A 21,546-nucleotide genomic window follows, 5' to 3' on the forward strand; every position below is an offset into this window, starting at 1 on the left:
CAGCAGCAGGTGTGGGATTCTGGTGGGTGTAGAGGAGGAGGTGTGGGATTCTGGTGGGTGGAGAGGAGGAGGTGTGGGGATTCTAGTGGGTGTAGAGGGGGTGTGGGGATTCTGGTGGGTGTAGAGGAGGAGGTGTGGGGATTCTAGTGGGTGTAGAGGGGGTGTGGGGATTCTGGTGGGTGGACAGCAGCAGGTGTGGGATTCTGGTGGGTGTAGAGGAGGAGGTGTGGGGATTCTGATGGGTGTAGAGGAGGAGGTGTGGGGATTCTGGTGGGTGTAGTGGAGGAGGTGTGGGGATTCTGGTGGGTGTAGAGGAGAAGGTGTGGGATTCTGATGGGTGGAGAGGAAGAGATGTGGGATTCTGGTGGGTGTAGAAGAGGAGGTGTGGGGATTCTAGTGGGTGTAGAGGAGGTGTGGGGATTCTGGTGGGTGTAGAGGAGGAGGTGTGGGGATTCTGATGGATGTACAGGAGGAGGTGTGAGGATTCTGGTGGGTGTAGAGGAGGAGGTGTGGGGATTCTGATGGATACAGAGGAGGAGGTGTGGGGATTCTGGTGGGTGTAGAGGATGAGGTGTGGGGATTCTGATAGGTGTAGAGGAGGAGGTGTGGGGATTCTGATGGATGTAGAGGAGGAGGTGTGGGGATTCTGATGGGTGTAGAGGGGGTCTACGGATTCTAGTGGGTATTTGGGTGTGTAACACACTTTAGTTTGTCATGTCCTGTTTTTGTCATGTTATTTATTACACATCAATATTTTCAGGAGGCCATGGCAAATAAATTAATATTTCCCAGATGTCACAAAGCAAATGGCAATACTAATAATGCATAAAAGATTTTTGAATAAAATTAATATTTTAGATATATATTTTTAAGCAAATTTTAAAAATATTCATCATTATTGTAATAATCATTGTGGCTTTTGCATTGATTTTCTGGTGATGATTTAATTGAATTTCTGTCTCCATAATTAGTTTGATTTCTCTGTTTTATGGTCGTGGTTCTGTGGTTGACTGGTTGCATGACTAAACATTTTTTCATTCTTTACAACCTGTATAATATTTTTTATTTGATTGCTTATGATTGGCATATTTTCTCAGTGGGAATGATATGAAGTGCTGCCTAGCGCCAGTAGTGCTGTGTACGTGTGTACGTGTGTACATGTGTGTGATGTGTGTCTGACTAACAAAGGATGTGTATGGCTTTGTTATAACAGCAGAGCTGGCAGAACTCGAGGCCGAGGAGGAGAAGGAGAGGGCAGATGGTACTACTTATATCAGGCTTTAGATATGCTCACTCTATGCTCACCCTATATTCACCCTATGTCCACTCTGTGTTCAGTGTATGCTCACTGCATGTTCACTCCATGCTCACTCTATGCCCACTTTATGTTCTGTCTTCTGACTGTATGATTGTTTTAGACTCACATTTTCTTACTTACTTGTTACATGATGCTTGAGAATTGATCACTCTATGCTCACTCTATGCTCACTCTATGCTCACCCTATTTCTGTGTGTGGCTGTATTCCTCTTCCTGAGGCAAGGTAGTTAACTGACTATAAAAGTTCAGTTTCCACCCTTGTCGAACTAGGCTGAAATTCTGGAGTTACATTAAGGTTGGACTACCGTGTCTATGAAAAGTCCTATCAAAATTGCGTAATGAACTAGACATCCGCTTCGTAAACAACTTGGATTTCAACATGCAGATTTAGGTCGACTGCAGGCTTTGCAAAGCATGTGTACCGCCAACTTGACGTCAACAGTTATTTTGCAAATCTTTTCATGTTTTTAATCAAGTGATTTGATGCAAGTTGCGGGGAAAGACCCTTTATATTACAATATAGATCTTGATTTTCAATCAGATCGTCTTGACTGGGCGTCCCACTGGTAGCGATACAATTGAGCCTGGAAATTGCAGCCTAGTTTGTCAAGGGTGTAAACTGGACTTTTATAGTCAGCTAACGCCCTTGTCTCAGGAAGATGGGTTGTATTAGACTAAGGCATCATATCTCTACAAATCTCCATGTCACACTTGTTCTTACCCATTGCATGTTAAAGAGGTCCCAGGGTTCCTCTTCTATAATGTCTTATTCTTAATTTCTAACATTAATTTTTTTACAGGGACTACATAACTTTCACTGACAGTTTCGAACACTGCTACTTGCCTCATATTTTCAAGGCTTGCTCACTCAATGTTCGGATTGGGTGGTCAGGCTCACTGACTTGGTCAATCAAACTCGTCACGCTAAACACCCAGGTTCAATTCCCCCCACTCACTCACTCACTCACTCACACACACACACACACTCACTCATTCACTCACTCACTCACTCACTCACTCACTCACTCACTCACTCACTCACTCACTCACTCACTCACACACACTCGGGGGTACCTTCCACAAAACTATTGTAGTGCTAAGGAGCTGAGACAGGGTTGCTTGGGTCATCAAGTGTGCATAAGCTCCTTTCAGTGATCAATCATCTCTACACACAATGTCATTGAATAAGCCCAGGGATGTTGGGAGTTTTTAATATTTGTCATTGAAACTTGTTACCTCAGTACATAATCACACGCTTTGGTATTCAACACTGTGTCATACCAGCTTGTTGTTATTTAACAGTGGTATCAACATGAAATACTAAACTTGCTCCTGTTTAATACCAATTGACACCTCACTTTGTACTCAGTGTTTTTGTCTAAACAATATGTGTTGAATGTCTGTGGAATCTTCATGCATGTCTTTCTGGACCCACCTTGGGTTGCTTGTGTGTTTCTCGTCTTATTGATCTCGATCTAGGCCAGATTGCTAATCCAAAATTAATACCCATTTCTGTGTTTGCGTGTGTGTTCATTCAGGGAAATGTACTGTGTTTGTCGTAAAGAAATAGTTTCTGAATTTCATGTCATAATTAATTGATTACGTCTATAAGTATCCAAAATCACATCAATTATTCTTACTGTTGGCTGCATATGGAAGGCATTGTGGCCAGATTTTCTCAATATTTCTTGATACAAAACAAACTGATCCTAAATAGCCTGTGTGCTGTCAGAGCTGTGTATGTTCTATGGACTAATAGCTAAAGGTCTATGAACTAATAGCCAAAGTTCAATGAACCAATTGCTTAAGTTCTATGCACAAACAACCCCAGTTCTATGAACTTTTTATGAAGTAAAAAGCCAAAGTTCTATGAACCAATTGCCAAAGTTCTATGCACAAAAAACAGTTCTATGAACTTTTTTATGAAGTTAAAGCCAAAGTTCTATGAACTAATAGCCAAAGTTCTATGTAAGTATTTATCAACTGTTGCTTGTTGTGTTAGATGATGATGAAGATAAGGAGGACAAGTCTACTAAAGATGGAGGTGAGAGTGTGACAATTGACTCAACTGTTTGTCTTAGTATCTCCTCCTATCCTGTTGTACACTGTTTAAGTGATCATCGTTTCAAATACATTTAAAGGTAATATTTGAATTTTAGATTTGCCATTTTACATTTGAGATCTTTTTTTCCAAAGAAAGAGCTCTCTGGGTCAAAAATATACCTAAAAACAAAATACTCAGTTTATTTATAGAGTTCTGAAAGTGAAAAACAGTACATCTAAACTGTTCTTCTGGGTATTCTTACATATGTAATATGTATTTTTTTAGTTTATTGACTTAATCAAATTTGTGATGATATATATTGTGTACAACTGGAATTGTGGATTAGTGTAAACTAGTTAGAACTAGGGCCCAGTTCCACAAAGCGATCTTAGCGCTAAGACGATTGTAACTCCCATACTTTAGCACTAAGATCTTTTCGTGGGCCCTGAGCACTGTGTACCTGTGTTGAGATCCTTGCATGAAGTGTGCTAGTGCCTTGTCTTAGATGTAGTGTTTCTAGTTTGTTACTGGTGCTGGGACGACTCCAAATTTACTACCTGGGTACCCCCCAACCCCCGCTAATACCCGACCCTACCCGGGTACCCACTGTAGGTCTCAAGAAATACAAAATGACCGATTGGGTATTTGTTTTTACCACAGCACTTGCAAAACGTATTTAGATACATGTATTAAACGATCTGGTCATGCATACACTGAAGTTGACTTACGTAATCTTTATTCAACCATATAAAAAGTCAGAAGGAATGGGTGCATAGTCAGAAAGAAATGTGAACATTAGTGACTTGTAGTGTAACCATAGAGTTCTAGATATCTTTTGTCATTATACAATATATCACGTGACTAGCCACGGGTCCGGGTAGTCCTGTGGGTACCTGGGTCCTACTCAGTACCCACCCGACCCGAGTACCTGAGTGACCCATCCCAGCCCTATTTGTTACAATACTTTTTTGCATGATGTAGCTTAGAGTAGACAGAATGTTAGAAGCATGGGTGTAAATAGCTTCATCATTCAAAGCTTTCAGTAAGATTGTAACTGTGATGTAATTGTTATTTCAATGAAGGTAATATGAACAAAATTGGGGGCAGATTCAAGGAATATTTCTTTAGGTATAAAATATACCAAATTAGGTACTGCTCTGGTCCTTTGTGATGATATATATTGTGTACAACTGGAATTGTGGATTAGTGTAAACTAATTAGAACTAGGGCCCAGTTCCACAAAGCCATCTTAGCGCTAAGGTGATCGTAAGTCCCATACTTTAACACTGGCGTAAGACAGTCGTAAGGCTAAGATCGCTTTGTGCGAGTGGGCCCTGGTCCATAAACTAAGACAGAGTGATAATATGGAGAGACTGTTTCATAATTTGAAAACATTGAGTGGAGAATGTCAGTGTCACAGCACACAAGCACACACTTACTTACCTGTCTTCATGGGCCGTACTTTCAAGGAGATGTTTGTTGGCATGTTGGGTGACCCTGGATGTGTCTGAATCAGTTGAAGGTTTAGCCATTGCAGGGAGAATGCCTCAATAAAATTCACAGTCTGTTTCCCTGAGCTTGGTATAGTTGACCTGTTTTATCAATGGACTCCGGACAAATGATCCTTTCACAAGATCAAAAATAGTAAAATTACTTTTTCAAAAGATCCAAAAAGTAGAGAGACTTATTCACATCAGCCAAATGGTAAAAGACCTTTTCCCAAGATCCAAATTAGAAAAGAGACCATTTCACATGATTCAATTAGATCCAAACAGTAAAAAGACCTATTCCCATCAGCCAAATAGTAAAAATACCTTTTCCCAAGATCCAAATTTGAAAAGAGAGCATTTCACATGATTCAATTAGATCCAAATAGTAAAAAAAACTATTCCCATCAGCCAAATAGTAAAAATAGCTTTTTACATCAGCCAAATAGTAAAAATACCTTTTCACAAGATCCAAATAGTTACCATGGTAAAAGACCCATTCACATGATTCCAAATTACCAAGATCTTTTCATTTGCTCCAAATTATAAAGATCTCACATGGTCCTTAGTCCTGTCTATGAAGACCCTGTCAAAACGCTGGCTACTTCAAGGAAAGCACTCTCTCTGTACACTGAGTTCAAACTGCTCTAGACGTATGAGTGAACCTACTTTCCAAAGATGATCACAAATTCCTTTTGAAAAAAAGTAAAGATTCCCTTGAAGGGGAGTGAATTGGATAATGAAGCGAGTCTGTTTACTGACTGTCCCCGTGCCTGTTTTCCACACAGCACCTCGTTCTCAGGCTTGCAGCAATCAAGGCGGACTGTTAAGTGGAGATGCATCTATTATTAACACCAGTTGTCTACAAAGAATTGTAAATGTGCTGGATCTTTATGTAACTGTCATCAGCCTCGCCCTTTCACTCACTAACTCATTAAACTTTCAAAAGGTAACTAGGCAACAGAATAACAACACATGCAGCTCATAAACAGCTTCTTAAAATATTTTTCAGTTTCTCATGACCAACCCACTTCTAAAATGACCCTGCTCCTAATGTTTTAAAATACTTGTTTTCACTTTTAGGAAACAACTGTTTCAATTCAAATTTCGTTTTTGCTTAGGTTCTGACTTTTTGAACATGCCATGCTATTCGTAGCAAGTTATATTGTCAGGAAACAGCCTAGTAGTCACCGTGGTCTTAGACACATTTCTGTGTACTTCGTGTCGAAGTTGGTGGCGAAATAAGTGGTAAATAGTGATTATTATTCAAGTGTTTCCATATCATAAAGGGGGGACACGGGTGGCCCAGTTGTCTAAGGCACCACGATTCGCTATGAAGAGTTGTGTCCCTTGGACATGCCAGAAACCTATGATTGGGGGTTCGAATTCTGGTTCGCCTCAATTATGTGTCTAGGTTTTTCAGCACCATACTCGCGCTCGTGGGTTTAACTGATGTGGAAAACGGTTGAGACCTGAATCACTTTGGGCTTTCCACCCACATTAAGCTGACACGCCGCGATATAACTGGAAGCGGCGTTAAACCCAACTCACTCACTCACTCACCATATCAAAGATATCATATATACTTTGACCAACCAATGGAATGACCAATCACAAGGCAGCTTTCTCGTGCTTTACGGCACTAATTTCAAATTGGCGACTACGCTTCGAAACATATTTTGACAAATTCTCGATTACAAATTTGAAACCCGAACAAAAGAACGTTCTGGAATGGGTAATAGATGGTCTAGATTGTATGGATTCAGTCGTTAAACCCGTAGCTATTGTTCGGAGTTAAAGTTTTCGAGGTTGCATCACATTCCGACTGTCACTTTCATAATCTGGTAAGCGATGCTCTGATTGGTCGGATGAAACCCCTAATGGGATGTCCTCAGATCTTTGTTTAGCGGTAGCGATAACTAGGATCTGATTTTCATGAGACTGCCCTCCTTATTCATTCACCTTTGAGAGTCTTGAGAAACAAGAATATTTTTTAAAGTGGCCCACACAGGTCGACTCGTGTCCAGGACTCATGGGGACTACTGTCACTTCAAAAACACCCCCCATTTTATACACTTTTGGATTCTTACTTATGTACCTTAGAATATTATGCTTTGTTTTTTGTCTAAGTGTGATGTTATTTTTCTTGTATGATCTAAAATCTTATTTAGATATGGTCCTTGTTAAATTGTCCCCTAAAGTAGTGCTTTGTTGAACAGATTTTTATGAAAATGTAGTTTGCTTCAGAAAAATATTTAGAAGAAAAGGTCCTCAGTTTTTAGCCCCCAAAATAAATAGTTCTTATCTTGTGAATTTAAAAAAAAGATTTGCCCTTCCTTTCATAGAGGGGCGGTGGGATAGCCTAGTGGTTAAAGCGTTCGCTCGTCTGGGTTTTATTCCCAACATGGGGAACATGTGAATAGCACTATCTAGAATAAACAGCGCACTGTCAAGCTTCAGACAATTTGGTACCCAGAAGGTATGTGCACTGCAAAGTTTAAATTTGCACTCCCAACCCTTCTTCCACAGGTTGTGTTTCAGGGTTGTTGGTGTTTGAATACACGTTTAGAAACTGTAGAATTATCTCTCTCATCTGACATCAGCATACCAGCCTCATTGGCTGGCTCAGTCAAACACCATTGTGTTGAACTTTGTTGTGTCAAACGTAGGTTGTCACGAAGTAAAAGCTTGGTCCGTGCGTTTTCATTCTTTATGCATCATTTTCCTAGTGTCCAACCTGGAAAAACTAGAAGTACCGTATTCGACGTAATAAGCACCCAGGGCGCTCTCAAAATTAGAAATAGGGGGCTCTCATTAGAATATTATTTTGGTGAAAAACAAATTGAAATAAGTTGAAAGATAAATTTCGTGGTTTATGCTGACAGCCTGAAATGTTTATGTACGACAGATATATGTTTCCAGAATTTAATTGCCAATAATAAAGGGTGCATATAACACATGAGTGCGTATTATACGCGAATGTGGGAAGGAAGCGGTGCGTATTATATGTGAATAGGGGTCGGAAGGGGTGCTAATGTGGGATTGTTCACTAGCCAATATATCAGCAAATCTCGCCGTTGGCGCTTATTAGAGAGGGGCGCTTATTATGTCGAATACGGTATTTACGTAGGTCCCTTCAACTTTGACACAACGGTGTTTGACTGTGTTTGACTTCTCGTACACTTAGTATTAGCCAGACACACATGGTAGTTTGATAGTCTATTTAACCTTCACCTAACATAGAGTCAGGGCGGGCATCAGCTGTCACGGAGAAAGGAGATGATGGACAGAAGAAAGGAGAGGAGGGAGAGAAAGAGGAAAAGCCTGATGGGGAGGCTAAAGGTGGGGAGGAAGACAAACATAAATCTCCAACCCAGGATGGAACGGCTGAAGGAGATGGAGAGAAGATGGAAGAAAAAACAGATGGAGAGAAAGTAGAAGCTGCTGAAAATCCTTCTGAAGGTTTGCTTGAAGCCCACATGCTGGATCAACACAGTGAAACCAAGCTGCCATATAATCCTAATCCTGCTGTGACATAATCCTAATCCTGCTGTGATATAATCCTTTTGCTGTTGCTTTACTATACTGACAACTATTAAACAACCGTCTTCTGTCTCACCATCATAATTTGATGCATCCTGAAAAACATATATACTGAACAAAGAAAGAAGGGATCATGAATTATTTTTTGGATATTTGTTTATAGTTAAGACAGAGTACGCAATTTCGTAAAAAAATATCCCCAAAAATATGCATGATTCCTTACTTTGTTTGTTCAATATAGTTCCACTTTACCTGGTAATCTGCTTTAGAGCACCTCTCTCCACATGAAATAGAACAACATGACTCTGAAGAACGATTAGTTATTGGACGTTTTATGAATGCAAAGGAACTGATGACACAAAATCTTCACAAATATCCTTGTTTTCATATTTATGATGGAATCCGTATTTAAAATTACTTATTTACATTTATTTCCCAAACTGGTTGAAATATATATAAAAATGAAACTATGTTGTTTTGTATTAGAAGGACGGTCCTTTCCTCCCCAGAATTTACCTGCAATTTAATTACTGAAGAAAAAGTTACTTCAAAAGTTTGTTTTTTTTCTGAAATTTTGTGTCTGCAGATTCGTAAGCCAGGTGATAACAAAAACATCAGCTTTGTAGGTATAATAAGAGATGAGCTGTGATTGGCTCTGTAATCTAACAGAAGATTACAATCTGATTGGTTAAAACGGGTTAATCTGTAGTTTACAGTACAAGGCTTTCTGTAGCTGTTTCCCAGAGTAGGATGTGACAGAGATTTGGTGTTCAGGGATGTATGGGTATAGTTCTTCCGTGCCATCATCATGCATTTGTCACCACTCGCCCCTTTCTGTAACCTGCATGAAGACTCGTCCCCCTATGAATGTTATGTGCGAAAATACGAAAAACCAATCAGAATGCGCGTATGATTTCAAGTTCTTCATCAAAGAATCCCTTGGAAATAATTTCTGTTTTTACATATGTTTTGCATCTAAAAATATATCCAAGACACAGTTAAATGTGTTCAATCATACTGTATCATTCTGCATGTCCTGATGTGCTTTAAATTGCATCTGAAATATATATAATACATGGGCAATATATGTGAACCTTTGCGCAACGAGTTGACAATAGCTTTAGGTATGCCCATTAGCGCTTAGACGGAACCAGGTTGCAAAAATGACCACGAGAGGGGCACGAGTCGCTATTCGGCTTGTCCCGGAATAACACGAGTTGGTCACGAATGATAATCATGCTGTTGTATAACTTTGCTGTTGTATAATTATGCTGTTTAATCATGCTGTTGTATAGTAGTGCTATTGATAACCATGCTGTTGCATAATCATGCTGTTGTATAACCACACTGTTGTATAGCAATGTGGGGCGGTCAGGTAGCCTAGTGGTTAGAGGGTTCGATCGCCACCCCAAGAAACGGGTTCGATTTCCGACATCGGTACAATGAAGCCCATTCCTGGTGTCCCCCGCCGTGATATTGCTGGAATATTGCTAAAAGCTGCTTAAAACCTGCTTAAAAACTCACTCACAATGTATAGCAATGCTGTTGTACAACCATGCTGTTATATAGCAATGCTGTTTAATAGCAATGAGGCAGAGATGGGAGGTGGATTTAAGAATGATTGACATGGGAATTGCTTGTGTTACATGATATAGTTTAGACCAGTCCTATATTTACAGAGCACAATCATATGGAGAGAACGAGCACACTCATATATTGTATACTATAAGGGTAACGCTATTTTTCAGGGCATTATCATTTGCAGAAGCCTGAGGTCTTCCATTAACTGCCCGACGAAGGAGGTCGGTTGAAAAGACCGAGGGCTTCTGCAAATGATAATGCCCTGAAAAATAGCGTTACCGTTATTATAGCTAAAATGGATGGAATTTGTTATCAGATCAAAGAAACAACAATATCGGTTTTGAAACATTTACTGCAATCAACATGAATGACACTGACCCACTTTTACAAATATGGAAATGTCAGAAAACAAACCAGATGACGTCAATATTGAACATGACGTCACCTATCCCTGTCCTATGACATCATCTAACAACGGGAGTGATAATGGCCCGTCGTCAAGCAATATGAGGGCATTATCAAGTTACAGTGGCCCGCTCATTTCCTATAACATGCGGGTGGTTTAATGATAATTCTATCCATTTTAGCTATAATATCATATATTGACAGAGCACAGTGATACTAGAGCACATTCCTATATGGATAGAGCAGTCATATTTTGTCAGCACAGTCGTATATAGTCAGAGAACAGTGATACCAGAGCACATTCCTATATGGATAGAGCAGTCATATTTTGTCAGCACAGTCGTATATAGTCAGAGAACAGTGATACTAGAGCACATTGCTATATGGACAGAGCAGTCATATTTTGTCAGCACAGTCGTATATTGACAGAGCACAGTGATACTAGAGCACATTCCTATATGGATAGAGCAGTCATATATTGTCAGCACAGTCGTATATAGACAGAGCACAGTTGTATAAGACAGCACTGCCATGTATGGACTGAACCACTCTTTTGTATATGGACAAACACAAGCACTTTAATACACTGCACACATCTGCCAGTGGGGGAACGGAGCATTCATCTCCAGCTTTAACCAGGGGTAGATTTAACAACAAATTTGTATGCTGCCAGCAGGGCTTGCTGCTTTCAAAAGTTACTATGGTAGACACATAAACTTTCTTTCTGACCCGTGAAGATTCCAGGGTAGAATAGGTCTTCAGCAACCCATGCTTGCGGGTAAAAGGCGACTATGCTTGTCGTAAAAGGCAACTAACGGGATCGGGTGGTCAGGCTCGCTGACTTGGTTGATGCATGTCATCGATCCCAATTGCGTGGATTGATGCTCACGATATTAATATACTGGATTGTCTGGTCCAGACTCGATTATTTTCAGACCGCCGTCATATAGCTGGAATATTGCTGAGTGTGGCGTTAAACTACAAACAAACAAACAAACAAACAAAACATAAACTTTCTTCAAATACTTATGTTCAGTTTAGAAAAGGTTTTTACACTTTCTTACACTTTCAGCATGCTTTACAGTTTGCCTATCAAGGGCACACTTACAAAAAATTCAAAATATTTACTCAACAACATTTGCCTTAGCTTGAATGTATATGTATTAAGAACCAGTATATTATGTATTTTAGAAAGTCAGGTAGGATAAAACATGTTTATTCAGTAACAATGAGAAAGATGTAGTCAGCGCTCTGTTGTGTCAGTGTCTGGTGTTGGAGGGGCAGATCCTTGGGATGCATGCAATTTAACTTGTCCTTGTCAGTGTTAGAGGGACATGTCCCTTAGATGCTCGTTCATTTTGAAAACTGTTAAAAATGTAAAAACTTTCACTTGATTCTACAGTATTATGTACATATATATATGTACCCCGTGCCCCCATATATATATATATATATATATATATTTTTTATTCCAGTTTTTTGTGTGAATCATATTCTTGTACTTTAGTCTTAGGAATACTGAGAATTCCCCTACCTGAAATGACTGTTATTTTATTGTTGAAACAAAATACATATAAAATATATATTTATTTTAGAAAGACAAAAAATAAAATTATAATCATCTTACAATGGTTGTTACAGCCAAGGGAGATAAGCCAGAAGGTGAGGGCAGTCAGAAGGAAAGCGAGACAAAGGTGGAGACAAAGGAAGAGAAGCCGGTAGAGGTCGATGGCACACACCCCGAGGTCATCGCCATAGTTGAGGCTGCTGTGAAGGATGCGGAGAAGAACCCAGTACAGATGCCGCCTGAGGCATACATCGAGGTCATGGAGGCGGCCATCAAGGATTGCGAGAGAGAGCTGAGGAAGAACAACCCTGAAGGACCTATGTGAGTTTGAGTTTTAGGGAGGTCATGGGGAGAAACAGCCTTGATTAGCCAGGGTATTCTAAGTCCATTCTATTCTATACCACTGAGCTGAAAATTGTGACAAAAGGTTACCATGTCTTGTAATTATACACACGCATGTAGCTCTGCAAGATGTACTCTGTTGTAATGTTGACCCTGATTTGATTATTTCCCTTGTTGCAAAGGACTCGTATATCAGCACGCCCTCTTTAACTCCAGGGCTCGCATTTAGGTAAACTATACTAAACCCTGGATCCATTCCCGTGGTTGTCGCCATCTCAAATTACCCGCCCTTGATTTTCAAAACATTTTACCAACCAATCAAACGTAGAGATGAGGAAAAAGGAAATGGGTAAGGGACGTCCTGCAATAATGATTGGACTATGCATAAAAAAATAACTCCATTATTCCGGCCTAGTTTGTCAAGGATGGAAAGATGACTTTCATAGTTAACTGCCTCGGGAAGATGTGCAGCCTGCAGCATTCAGTACAAACTCAACACTACTATTCTCCCAGGTTCCAGATGTTCTTGCAGCATTGATCGTTGTGGCATCCACCCTCTCTTTGACACTGTCACCACAGTCCAGATGTGTGTTTGTCATTATCAGGAACGGGGGCTGGATCCTTGACAACTTCCCCAGCAACCGTGAACAGTGGAATGTCTGCGTGGAGAAGAACATCCTTCCTGACGATGTCATCATCCTCAATGACAACAGTGACAACGGTGTTTTCCTCAACCAGCGCTACTACGAGATGAACAAGGAGGATATCGATGGCAAGATCAAGGTCCGCAGAGAGGCTGAGGAACAAGAGAAACAGAGGCTATTGGAGGAGAAAAGGTGAGGGTGTTGCATTTCTCCAGAATCTTATGTGTTTTTTGACAGTAGAGGCAGATCCTGGACATTATAACAGCGGATTTGACTTTTTATAATTTTAACCTTCAGTGGTGTGTCTGGGTGCACTTTACACTATACATGAGTCTTACATAACACGAAGGTATATGGGTCGTTTGCAACTAAGGTCTATATGTAATTTTATAAAAGGGGAGGACCGCCTCCGTGGTCTAATGGTAGAGCGTCCGCCCGGAGAGTGGAAGGTCCGGGGTTCAATCCTCAGCCACGTCATACCAAAAGACGTTAAAAGATGGTACTTGTTGTTACCCTGTCTGGGGCTCGGCATTAAGGGGCTAAAACAAGGACTGGTCGGCTTGGAGTCAGTATACTGTGTCTGAGTGGGATATTCATGTTAAACTGCGGCATGGTATCTCAGTGTGCAAGCACTATAAATCGGCATCAGTCCGGACTAGTACAAGCAGCCACACACACACATACACGAGCATGCACATCGCTATATAGGTGCAATAATCTTGGACCTGACGTTAAACCCCATTTCACCTCACCTTATAAAAGGGGAGAGGGTGGGTTGGAACAGAAAGATTCTTGTGTCATTTAGAAAATCATGGAAAGTCATTGTTACATCAACGCCTTGCTACAGTTATTGCTAATTAGTGTGGGAGCTCAATTCATTACTTTGATCAATATCCGAAGATTCATACTAAATAGGGAGATTCAGATCAAATTACCGATGTTTCTTATTGGGACTGATTCCTATTTGATATGGGGAAAATAAATCCAAAGTTGTTGCCTGATAAAATATAATGTGGCTTGTCACAATTTAAAGATATTGCAGTGCAAGCACAGCCAGGAACCAGCATCTTGATATGACCCTCATTATAGGGACAGTTGGGTAATTTGTAGACACAGACAATGATATGTGCCCCCAATTAATGATGATTGGTGTATTGAGGTTATGACCTGGCTCTCATTAAACATCCCAAAAGATGGAGCTGACATCAGTTTCTTTCAATAAATAGGCCATACAAGAAATGCATCTCACATCTTTTCACTTTGATTAGAACTCCAACCAGTGTTTTTAAGGACTGTTTCAAACATTCCGATTTGGGTAATTGTATGATGTGTATCCAGACATTTGCTGCATCCCTTGGTCGTTTGAATTTCCATTTTCAATCAAATGAGAACTGTGTCACCAGTATAATGGTTGAATGTAGTTTGGTTTATGTTTGAACATTTACTGACTCCAACCCTTTGCACTTGAAGGAAAGAGGCGGAGGAGAAGAGAGCCAGAGAGGAAGCAATAAGACGGGCAGCAGAGGAAGAACGAAGGAGAAGAATAGAGGAAGGAGAAGATTTCCCAGAAGGTAAGATAGACAGAAGAATGGAAGAAGAAATCTTTATGTGGGCTGAAAGCAGGTCAGTGTTAGGGGTGTTGATGTATGACAAATGTGATGATGGTTGAAACTTGCCGATATGAAACATAGATCATCATGACATGACTAGAGAACCTTGAACCAAATTGAGAATTTTGCAGTAGCAGAGTTAGACACAGAATTGTGCTTTTACTGTGGTGGAATTTCCATGATTCTGCAGAATTTCTGTAAACTTGGCCATTTTTAGCGTACAGTCAGTCTGTGCCAAAAACATTTATTCAACTTGGCCAAAATTGCCCCTTGACATCATTTTCAAATGATGTTAGTGTTCATGTTTAGACTTTTTATAGCAAAGCTTACCAGAAGTCTTTTGGGGTAAAGTCACATCTGACAGGTTTGAATATATATTTACATGTCTTCGTGAAGGTTCTGCAGTAGAAAAGAGAAATGTTTAACATGCCATCATTTCATGCAATATTCAACCAGTGAAGATCTGTAGTAGAATAGGTCTTCAGCAACCCATGCTTGCTGTAAAAGGTGACTATGCTTGTCGTAAGAGGCGACTAACGGAATCGGGTGGTCATGCTCACTGACTTGATTGATGCAGGTCATCATATCCCATTTACATGGATCGATGCTCATGTTATCAATCACTGGATTTTCTAGTCCAGACTTGATTTTTTTACAGACCGCCGTCATATAGCTGGAATATTGTTGATTGCGGCGTAAAACAAAAAACAAACCAACCAACAACTGCTGAGAGAAAATGTCAAAACATTCCAAAACAAATCATGTTTTCTATTAATAAATGATCCACATGATCCGCAGGAATATCTGAAAAACAAATTCCAGTTATTAATTGTGTGAGGCTTGTTTATTTCAAATTATTTTCAACTTGAAACAATAACATTGAGCCATTGTGGTAGTCATAGCAACTAATTTTATGTTTTACAATTTTATGCAGATTGTGTTTCCATGTTGCACCAGTCAAGAATAATGCCTGGTTTAGGTTGCACACGCTATAGCGTAGATAGCACCAGTGCAACAGTCTGGTATAGTTTGCACATACTATAGCATAGATAGCACCAGTGCAACAGCCTTGCATGTTTTTCTATAGCTTCTACTAACACAGGAAAGGGAGTTATATATTGCTGTGTATTCATGTATATAGTTATTTTATCTTAGATTTTATCAGTGCATGTGTGAAACCTTTGCTTGTCTTTACCAAAATATATTCACCATCTTCAGTTAAATGCCAGAATAGACTTGTCATCCAGGACTGGGAGGCTTATCGTGAAATCTGAAATAATTTTTGCTGATTAAGCAGTACTCACTCGTGGTCTTGAGCAGCCATTATTTTCGTTTTCTTATTTTGGTTTGAGTCATTACAGGGATGCAAGATGTCATTATTTTGGTGTTATCATGGTATTTGCTGAAGTCTGTCTACTCTTAAAGATAACTATGAGCTAGTAGAATTACGTGCAGTTTAGTTGGTGTCCTTATGTAGCGTTATTCGGGCTAGTAAATATCTGGTGATGCTGCTTCTCTGTCGTTAGAAATCATAAAATTCTGTTTCAGTTATATCTTGTTCCCCACCTGTGGTCAGAATAGGCCTCCAGTACTTCATGTTTGTTGAAAGAGCAGCCTAAAATGGGGCTTGGGTGTCTTCGTGCCCAATTGATCAGATTTTGGTCCTATCTGGGGTCAGAATAGGCCTCCAGTACTTCATGTTTGTTGAAAGAGCAGCCTAAAATGGGGCTTGGGTGTCTTCGTGCCCAATTGATCAGATTTTGGTCCTATCTGGGGTCAGAATAGGCATCCAGTACTTCATGTTTGTTGAAAGAGCAGCCTAAAATTGGGATTGGGTGTCTTCGTGCCCAATTGATCAGATTTTGGTTCTATCTGGGGTCAGAATAGGCATCCAGTACTTCATGTTTGTTGAAAGAGCAGCCTAAAATAGGGATTGGGTGTCTTCGTGCCCAATTGATCAGATTTTGGTCCTATCTGGGGTCAGAATAGGCATCCAGTACTTCTTGTTTGTTGAAAGAGCAGCCTAAAATGGGGATTGGGTGTCTTCGTGCCCAATTGATCAGATTTTGGTCCTATCTGGGGTCAGAATAGGCATCCAGTACTTCTTGTTTGTTGAAAGAGCAGCCTAAAATAGGGATTGGGTGTCTTCATGCCCAATTGATCAGATTTTGGTCCCACAATGGGGTCAGAATAGGCCTCCAGTACTTCATGTTTTGAAAGAGCAGCCTAAAATGGGGATTGGGTGTCATCGTGTCATGTCTTGATCAGATCTTGTCCTCTCTGTGGACCAGAATAGGTCTCCAGTACTTTCAGCATCTGTTTTTTTCGCTTGATAATAATGCTGCTATGATATATCTAGAATAGTGTTGACTGGTGTTAAACAGCATTCGTTCACAAATTGTCAAAGGGCCCTCCTTTCAGATTCTTTCTGTTACCTAGATCCTTCCTTCCAGAGTTCTCATTGACCGCATGTTGAATGAAGTGACTAAATGGGGATTTGATTGATAACAAAGGCTGTAGGTAATGGACATTAGTTTAAAGTTGACTCATGCAAACTGTTCATGGCACAGTTTCTTGGACCACGTCCCCATGCTTTTTGCAGGAGGTGATTATTGAGGATTGAATGGTTCCAGTAAGTGACCTGGATGACTGTGTAGCATGCCCTGATGATTAGGATCGTTGCTTACATTATCAACCACTAAAAACAGCATCACTCGCTCTTTCAAGGTTCAATTAACAGGCAATGATATGTTTTGATGTCCACTTCCTCACAAGCCATTATTGCCAAGAACACTCAGTCACAGTTCCTATTGGGCCTACGTGATCTTAGAGCCACAGTTTACTGTGCAGTTGCATCCCTTAGATGTTCCAGGATATTCTGATCTTTGGTTCCAATTCCTAGCTTTTCCCTGATTACGAACCTTTGATCAGTCAGTTGTTTCACCGAAGTTGTAGATGTGTTTGACGTTCCTCACTGTGGGCTTTGTCACACTTTACTTGGACTAGGAGATAACTGAAATACTGTTCAAAGCAGCTTTAACCCGACTTACTCACTGAAATTTGGCTGTCTCTCAGCCTCATCCTCTCACTCACCCTACGACACTAAGTCTGACGCAAGCCGTCATAACCATCACCGGCAACTGCATCTTGCATGGTAACGCTGCATGAAGCTGCAAGTACTTGAATGTACTTCACCTGCTTGCATTTACACCTCCCAGATTTAACCCTTCTGCTCCTTGACTTTACCCTTCTGCTCCTTGACTTTACCCTTCTGCTCCTTGACTTTACCCTCCTTTGCTCCTACTGTACTCGACTGCTCCTTGACTTTACCCTTCTGCTCCTTGACTTTACCCTCCTTACTCCTACTTTACTCGACTGCTCCTTGACTTTACCCTTCTGCTCCTTGACTTTACCCTCCTTTGCTCCTACTGTACTCGACTGCTCCTTGACTTTACCCTTCTGCTCCTTGACTTTACCCTCCTTTGCTCCTACTGTACTCGACTGCTCCTTGACTTTACCCTTCTGCTCCTTGACTTTACCCTCCTTGCTCCTACTGTACTCGACTGCTCCTTGACTTTACCCTTCTGCTCCTTGACTTTACCCTCCTTACTCCTACTGTACTCGACTGCTCCTTGACTTTACCCTTCTGCTCCTTGACTTTACCCTCCTTTGCTCCTACTGTACTCGACTGCTCCTTGACTTTACCCTTCTGCTCCTTGACTTTACCCTCCTTTGCTCCTACTGTACTCGACTGCTCCTTGACTTTACCCTTCTGCTCCTTGACTTTACCCTCCTTTGCTCCTACTGTACTCGACTGCTCCTTGACTTTACCCTTCTGCTCCTTGACTTTACCCTCCTTACTCCTACTGTACTCGACTGCTCCTTGACTTTACCCTTCTGCTCCTTGACTTTACCCTCCTTTGCTCCTACTGTACTCGACTGCTCCTTGACTTTACCCTTCTGCTCCTTGACTTTACCCTCCTTTGCTCCTACTGTACCCTTCTGCTCCTTGACTTTACCCTCCTTTGCTCCTTGACTTTACCCTTCTGCTCCTTGACTTTACCCTCCTTTGCTCCTACTGTACTCGACTGCTCCTTGACTTTACCCTTCTGCTCCTTGACTTTACCCTCCTTACTCCTACTGTACTCGACTGCTCCTTGACTTTACCCTTCTGCTCCTTGACTTTACCCTCCTTTGCTCCTACTGTACTCGACTGCTCCTTGACTTTACCCTTCTGCTCCTTGACTTTACCCTCCTTACTCCTACTGTACTCGACTGCTCCTTGACTTTACCCTTCTGCTCCTTGACTTTACCCTCCTTTGCTCCTACTGTACTCGACTGCTCCTTGACTTTACCCTTCTGCTCCTTGACTTTACCCTCCTTTGCTCCTACTGTACTCGACTGCTCCTTGACTTTACCCTTCTGCTCCTTGACTTTACCCTCCTTTGCTCCTACTGTACCCTTCTGCTCCTTGACTTTACCCTCCTTTGCTCCTTGACTTTACCCTTCTGCTCCTTGACTTTACCCTCCTTGCTCCTACTGTACTCGACTGCTCCTTGACTTTACCCTTCTGCTCCTTGACTTTACCCTCCTTTGCTCCTACTGTACTCGACTGCTCCTTGACTTTACCCTTCTGCTCCTTGACTTTACCCTCCTTTGCTCCTACTTTACTCAACTGCTCCTTGACTTTACCCTTCTGCTTCTTGACTTTACCCTTCTTCGCTCCTACTTTACTCTACTGCTCCTTGACTTTACCCTCCAGATTCATGACTTTACCCTCCGGCTTCATGACTTTACCCTCAAGCTTTCTGACTTTACCATCCAGCTTCATGACTTTACCCTACACCTTCCTCATGTTATTCTCCAGTTTCCAGGGTTTACTCTCCAGCTTTCTGACTTTACCCTCCAGCTTCATGACTTTACCCTCCAGCTTCATGACTTCACTCTTCAGCTTTCTGACTTTACCCTCCAGTTTCATGACTTATCCATCTGCTTCCTGACTTCACTCTCCAGCCTTCTGACTTCACCCTGCAGCTTCATGACTTTACCCTCCAGCTTCATGACTTTACCCTCCAGCTTCATGACTTTACCCTCCAGCTTCATGACTTTACTCTTCAGCTTCATGACTTTACCCTCCAGCTTCATGACTTTACCCTCCAGCTTCATGACTTTACTCTTCAGCTTCATGACTTTATCCATCTGCTTCATGACTTCACTCTCCAGCCTTCTGACTTCACCCTGCAGCTTCATGACTTTACCCTCCAGCTTTCTGACTTTACCACCCAGCTTCATGACTTCACTCTCCAGCTTTCTGACTTTACCCTCCAGCTTCATGACTTTACCCTCCAGCTTCATGACTTTATCCATCTGCTCCATGACTTTACCCTCCAGCACCCTATGTTTACATACAGCCCCCACCCCACCCCACCCCAATTTTTTGCACCTTGCCAGTCAGTTAGCCCCTCCATTATATTAATGCTGGTGTTTCTGTCCGTGATGTGAAGAGGGTGAGAACGGGAATCAGTCCATCGATCGACAGTCTCAGGATGGCGACGACCAAGACTCACAGCCAGGGGATAATACCAAAGGTAGCACTTCTGGCATTGGAGCTGGGTCTGCTTGCTTCATGCAGGTTGTTCCTGTTCTTTGTTTGTAGATGATGTTGCCTTTTGTCAACCCTCTTTCTAGCTTTTTGTAGACAAATCTAGATTGTAGTGATACTTTGATCCAGATGAATTTGTAGCATAATTTGCTGTGATGAACTTACTGGTGCCATGTCAAGGATATAAACAAGGGTTCGGGGGTAAGTGTGTTCTAGGGTGATTCATTGAACTTAAAGTGCATAAAAGCTGAATTACTATTTATTTATGAATTGTTGTTTAAGATGAGGATGATAAATCTGAAGGAGCGAGTCCAAATCAAACCATGGACACAACAGCTGGTGAGTTTAAAACATGGACATGGATTATGGTGATCATAATGGGCATACTTATAATGTGCCAAAACCGCCTCCGTGGTCTAGTGGTGGAGCGTCCGCCCGGAGTGGGCAGGTCCGGGGTTCGATCCCCGGCCACGTCATACCAAAAGATGTTAAAAGATGGTACTTGTTGTTACCCTGTCTGGCGCTTGGCATTAAGGGGCTAAAACAAGGACTGGTCGGCTCGGAGTCAGTATACTGTGTCTGAGTGGGGTATTCATGTTAAACTGCGGCATGGTATCTCAGTGAGCTAGCACTATAAATCGGCATCAGTCCGGACTAGTACAAGCAGACACACAAACACACACACGTAAATGCACGTCGCTATATAAGTGCAATAATCTTGGACCTGACGTTAAACCCCATTTCACCTAAAGGTTTGATGTCAGATATAAAACACCCTAACCTAGAAAACTTAATTCTGAAAATGTTGACATCCTCAAAAGACTCCTCACCTCCATGGTTTAGTGGATAAAGTGTCTGCCCGGAGAGCGGAAGGTCTGTGGTGTCAGTGTCTATTTAAGGTTGTCATGGTATATCAGTGGGCTAGCACTGTAAAACCAATGTCACACACCAGCACTGGCATTCCTGAATGGAAATTTGATCTTGTCATGTGGAAAACTTGTCACTGCTGTAGATCCTCTATTCAAACTTCAGGAACTAAGTTTTCTATCACTCATCAAACTTTTCAACTGCTTCTTATAAGATGTGAAATGTTGCCATGGTTACAATATTTTTCACAAGTTTCAATAATGTTACTTTACTTGGCATGCAACTGTATGATCGTGGTGTGCAGTAGTTACAGCTACATTTCATATCTACTTAAAAAACATTGGCATGATGCTTTCTTACTGCGCATGTCCTGTTCACATAGCTGAACATCATACAGCACATGTGTGAGAATTATTTTGTTGTCTTTGTCAGTGCACAACATGTTTTTAATTACATTTGTGGTTTCAGAAAAAGCGAAGGAAGAAGCTCCCCCTGCCGAAACAGATGAGGTATGTTGTCATCTTTTGGTTTCTATT

General features: G+C 41.2%; 1 protein-coding gene across 5 annotated transcripts in view; it reads left to right on the top strand.

Annotated features, from left to right (window-relative positions):
• LOC139473951 (adenylate kinase 9-like) overlaps nt 1-21,546 on the top strand; it is a 61,991-nt gene that overhangs the window by 13,345 nt on the left and 27,100 nt on the right. For 2 of the 5 annotated variants that reach the window (XM_071256793.1, XM_071256792.1), the window contains 9 exons: nt 1,214-1,261; nt 3,321-3,362; nt 8,093-8,311; nt 12,020-12,266; nt 12,893-13,123; nt 14,402-14,502; nt 20,046-20,129; nt 20,426-20,482; nt 21,479-21,519. In XM_071256793.1, the coding sequence (XP_071112894.1) occupies nt 1,214-1,261; nt 3,321-3,362; nt 8,093-8,311; nt 12,020-12,266; nt 12,893-13,123; nt 14,402-14,502; nt 20,046-20,129; nt 20,426-20,482; nt 21,479-21,519 (1,070 nt within the window). The remainder of the gene's footprint in view (nt 1-1,213; nt 1,262-3,320; nt 3,363-8,092; nt 8,312-12,019; nt 12,267-12,892; nt 13,124-14,401; nt 14,503-20,045; nt 20,130-20,425; nt 20,483-21,478; nt 21,520-21,546) is intronic. The other 3 variants (XM_071256794.1, XM_071256795.1, XM_071256796.1) reach the window with 3 other exon arrangements.

This window comes from Haliotis cracherodii, unplaced genomic scaffold (assembly GCF_022045235.1).
Source record: "Haliotis cracherodii isolate W230 unplaced genomic scaffold, xgHalCrac1.p SCAF_3, whole genome shotgun sequence".
Taxonomy (NCBI): domain Eukaryota; kingdom Metazoa; phylum Mollusca; class Gastropoda; order Lepetellida; family Haliotidae; genus Haliotis; species Haliotis cracherodii.